The 5,000-nt window shown below is 39.9% G+C and overlaps 1 protein-coding gene across 1 annotated transcript in view; it reads left to right on the forward strand.

Moving 5' to 3' along the window:
• The first annotated feature begins 2,203 nt into the window (after positions 1 to 2,203).
• The window catches only part of si:ch1073-15f19.2 (T-cell surface protein tactile), a 4,906-nt gene continuing 2,109 nt past the window's right edge, over positions 2,204 to 5,000 (forward strand). Inside the window, exons 1-5 of the mRNA XM_060056053.1 lie at positions 2,204 to 2,410; positions 2,606 to 2,950; positions 3,632 to 3,744; positions 3,889 to 4,045; positions 4,911 to 5,000. The exon at positions 4,911 to 5,000 is cut by the window's right edge and continues 351 nt beyond it. Coding sequence (XP_059912036.1) covers positions 2,332 to 2,410; positions 2,606 to 2,950; positions 3,632 to 3,744; positions 3,889 to 4,045; positions 4,911 to 5,000 — 784 coding nt within the window. The 5' untranslated portion in view covers positions 2,204 to 2,331. The remainder of the gene's footprint in view (positions 2,411 to 2,605; positions 2,951 to 3,631; positions 3,745 to 3,888; positions 4,046 to 4,910) is intronic.

Genomic DNA, 5,000 nt, shown 5'->3' on the forward strand with positions numbered 1-5,000 from the left:
ATTGGGTTTTCGAGCGATGAGTAGCGATAGAAGATGACCATTGGTATAATATCAAGTTTTTCCACCTAGGGAAATAATCACAATTCCACAATATTAGACAAGCACTATTCCAATAAAGGACATCATTCACTGATGAAAGTGAAATACGTGTTGTTTCAAATATCAATATCTTGCTTGAACGCCTTGTTGGCACCTGCTGTTGACTCGACGAGCTGTCCAATCAACACGGAGATAAGCATCCCAAACTAATCAGGGAGTGATTTAAGGGACAGCTCTTTAATGGAAAACCCATATGAAACATCCGGTTTTAGAATATTCATGTATCTTCTAGATGCTGCATCAGTGAATGGGAAATCTGCAATTTCTGTAACTTAAAATTCTACTTCGTATGACACAGTACCAAGTACCCAAATGTCAATAGGCAGTTATCCTTACAAAACAATCATTTGTATCATCCATTTTAAATAAGGGGATGATGCATTAAGAGATACATTTGTGTATTCAGACAAAAAGCATTGAGATAGTTTTCCCTAATATCTATACCCTGATAGGTCCCCTTTAACCAGTAGATGGAGCTGTACAAATGGGTAAAATGTGTGTGTGTGTGTGTGTGTGTGTGTGTGTGTGTGTGTGTGTGTGTGTGTGTGTGTGTGTGTGTGTGTGTGTGTGTGTGTGTGTGTGTGTGTGTGTGTGTGTGTGTGTGTGTGTGTGTGTGTGTGTGTGTGTGTGTGTGTGTGTGTTGGTGATTGATGAACACATAAATTATATCATGTATGTGCACTGTGTGTACAATTCTTAAATTCAAGTTGAATCCACAAGTCGGAAGATCAGTTAGGGTGCATGTGTGTGAATGTGTATGTGTGCAAGTGTGTGTGTGTGTGTGTGTGTGTGTTTGTTTGTTTGTTTGTGTTGCATGTGCATGTGTGTCTGTGTGTGGGAAAGACAATCAATCAAGAAACAACAATCGCAATCAGCCGAAAACGAACAAAGAAATTGAGAAACCTGATGTAGGCAAGGCAAGGTAAGGCAACTTTATTTATATAGCACTTTTCATACACAAGGCAGACTCAAAGTGCTTCACATATAAACATTGTCATACAATTAAATAAAATAATAGGTAAGTAAAAGAAAAACATATGCCAAAAATAGAAGTTAAGGCATTTTAGTATTAAAATAGAAAATAAAGGCAAAGTTAAAAATGCTTTTTTAGAAAGTGCAATGTATTTAAGATTTAGCAGAAAGCTATAGCAAACATAAAAGTCTTCAGTCTTGTTTAAAGGTGCTCAGAGTTGGGGCAAGTCTTAAATCCTCTGGGAGTTTATTCCAGCTATTTGTTGCGTAGTAGCTTTCCCATGTTTTGTGTTTACTCTGGGGATAATTAACAGATTGGTCTCAGAGCTTCTTAGTGGTCTAAAAGGCTGATGCAGTGGAAGCATATCAGTTAAATATTTTGGGCCTAAACTATGTAGGGATTTATAGGTAAGCAACATGATTTTAAAATCAATTCTCTGACCTACAGGAAGCCAATGTAACGATTTCAGAATTGGTGTAATATGATCACATTTTTTGGTCTTTGTTAGAACTTTAGCAGCAGCATTCTGGACAAGCTGAAGCTTCCTCAGAGTTTGTTTTGGGAGACCTGTAAGGAGACCATTGCAGTAATCAAGCTTACTAGTGATAAAGGCATGTACAAGTTTTTGTAAGTCTTCGGTGGACATGAGCCCTCTAAGTCTTGCTACATTTTTAAGGTGATAATATGCCAATTTTGTAACTGATTTGATGTGACTGTCAAAATGTAAATCTGAATCCATGATAACCCCTAGATTTCTGGCTTTGATTGAGGTTTTCAGGGACAGAGAGTGAAGGTGTTGGGTTACTTTAAGCCTTTCCGTTTTAGAACCAAATACAATTGTAGAAGAAGATGTGTCTGATCAAGGATTAATCTAATCATCTAATGATTAATGGTTTATTGTTATGGTTCTATAACCTGACCCATGACGTAGGTGCACTGCTAAAACCTCAACTGCCAACACTCACATGGAATCTGTTTTAGAATCAATGACACAAGTTGGTCAGCTCTCTTCACATTTGTGTTCTGTGACTTGTTCCACTGTGTCTGCTAGACCACTAGACCACACGGGAGGCTGCGTCGCTGACGGTGCTTCCTGTGATCAAGCGTGTGTTCGTGTGGTGGCTTTGTCTCGCTCACATCCTCTGTTTTGCACTCATTCTTTTCTATGCTTCAATCCTGTTACACAGTCTAGAGCAAGGTGTGTGTGTGTGTCTATGTTGTTGTTGTTTTAAGTGAGTGGAGTGGAGTCCACCTAATAAATGATGTGTTTTGAGAATTTGCCTGAGGATATGTCAAGAGCTATATTCTCCCTTCTGCTATTTGGCACAGCTCTGCAAGGTAATACCAGTTCATTTGTGCATTATATGTATGAGTTATACTCTGACACCTATGGATGCAGATATGATCTTGTTATTACCAAGACACCAGACATACACCCATCAGTATAAGCGCTGTTAGAGTAAGATGGGGAAAAAGTGTGAAAATGTGTTCTGGCACTAATGTCCCGTACGGGCTTTTCGGCGTGTCTGACAGGGCTCGAGGCTTTTAAAGTGATCCACTTTGAAAAGGAAGAGGTAGCTGCGGGCCAGAACATCAGCCTACCGTGCATCTTCAACGATACATTTGATATAAAAATCAGCCAAATCGAATGGCGCAAGAAGCCAAGCTTAAAGCTGGTTGTTCACCATGTGACGAACGGACCCCACTATTTCAGGAATGATGTTTGGTTGCAAACTGAGATGGGCGATAATGATACACTCCAGGGCTCGTATCTGCAGCTTTTCAACACGCAGGTGAATGACAGCGGGACGTATGTCTGTGAACTCATCACATATCCGTACGGCTCCATGAGCAGAGAAACACGGCTCGAAGTTAAAGGTAAGAAATATATTGTAAATATAGATTATATTATATTATATTATACCCATACATATATTATACACATGAAATGTAAGTAATCTAAATGTATTGGTTTTTCTTTTAAAACTATGTATTTCGAGTAAGCATGGGCGTAGGATCCAATGGGGACGGGGGATGAAGTCCCCCTGACTCCCCCACCCAAATTCACGGTTCAGTTCATATCACCGTATCATCGTTTTGGAGTGACGTTATTGATGAAACAGGGGATAGCAAATGCCTTTTTTTTTTTAATATATATATAGTATATATATATATATATATATATATATATATATATACATACTATATCATAGGGTTCTCCCCAAACAATGTTATAACATTGAAATTGAGCTGTACCGACAAAGACATTTAATATCTGAAACGGTCTAATTGGTGAAATACACATGTTTTATTGGAATAATGATTGAAATAAGCTAAACTGCGAAAACATGTAAGCGCCCTCAGGACGAAGTTGTTGGCATTCAGGTCAACTCTTGGTCAGTGTCTGACTCGCTTCAATGAGTGATGGCACTGTGATGATTGAAGGTCTTGTTCTGTGTTTGATATAATGACTGCGATGCGCGCCAAGGTTTTGAGCAGTGGAAGAAAGTGTAAACAAGGTGTAAATGATTGACTCTGTTTGCCCTGTATTCCATTTAGACGCGGAAGTGACATGTGATAAGGACAGCACTCTGGAAGTGTATGTTGGGGACAATGTCACTGTTCAATGTGAAGTTCGTCTGTATCCTACGGCCCTCTACAAGTGGTTTAAAGTAAGTCCACAACCACATCTCAATAGGTTGCATTTCATCCACCGTTGCTCATTTAATGAGAAGGAAATGGTAAGCAATTGTAAATGTCAATGGTAGTATTTATCCAAAAGTTTAATGAAGATTCATGCCCTGACTTTGGCCCAGAATGAAACTGTGGTGTCAGAGAATAGCTCCCTGGAGGTTGTGTTGATGGATGAATCTCAAGCAGGAGTTTATACACTGACGGTCTCCACTGGACACAAGACACTGCAAAGGAGTTTTAACGTTACAGTACTCACACCGACCGAAAGCCCAAGCACAGGTGAGGTTACTGATTGGGATTTCATTGGATGGTCATGGAGCTAAATCCATGGGAACTTTTTTTCTGTGCGATTAAATTCACCTGATTAAATCTGATATATTTCATTGGTATCTCATCTCCGAGATGTATGAAATATTACAAATGCTGTTGGCCTACAACTCTACATACAAACCAATAAAAATAAAGTGAATCTCTGCCTTAAATGTACTGTTGTTAAGACTGAGTAAAGATGAAGCATTCACATCTTCTGCTGTTTCAACTGTATCTGAGTAACCTCCAACCCAGCTACACACACATTAGATAACCTAACTCTTCACACCTTCATCAAAGGGCCTGTGGTTGTGACCGCGATCGGCTGGACGAATTCAAGAAAGCTGGCGCAAATAGCAGTTTTTATTTATTTAACGTAATACAGTTGGTGATTCATTTAGTAAAGCTCCATACAAACCTTATTTTACACAAGTTATATATCATTAATATTTTGTTTCACGTGATATTTCTCATATTTGACATATAATAAACAATCTGACTCTGATACTAAAAGGGCCTATTATGGTCCCACGTTCGCGCAACGCAGTCGTGAACCTGTTTTGGTTCTGCGTCGGGTTTTAGTGAGCGGACCAATCACAGCCCTTGCTGCCGCGTCGCCTCGACGGAAGGTTACGATTAGTGGGAGCCGCACGTCAGGCCCTTGAGGTGGAGGCAAGGAGGGTCCGCAAGGACGTAATGGGTCCGTGAACCCCCTTGTGCTGCACGAACGTGGGTCCATAATCAGCCTACTGACATCTACCATACCATTTTAACATGGCATATTGGTTATTTTGAATTACACCAATAACCATGTAAACACGTCTCCTTTTCACAGAGTTGACTACTATTCTTTCCCAGAATACAAATCATTCAAGTACCGGCGTGGTGTACGTGCCAACCACCGGGCCTGTTGAGGCGTCCTCCA

This window comes from Gadus macrocephalus, chromosome 7 (genome assembly GCF_031168955.1).
Source record: "Gadus macrocephalus chromosome 7, ASM3116895v1".
In the NCBI taxonomy this organism is placed as follows: domain Eukaryota; kingdom Metazoa; phylum Chordata; class Actinopteri; order Gadiformes; family Gadidae; genus Gadus; species Gadus macrocephalus.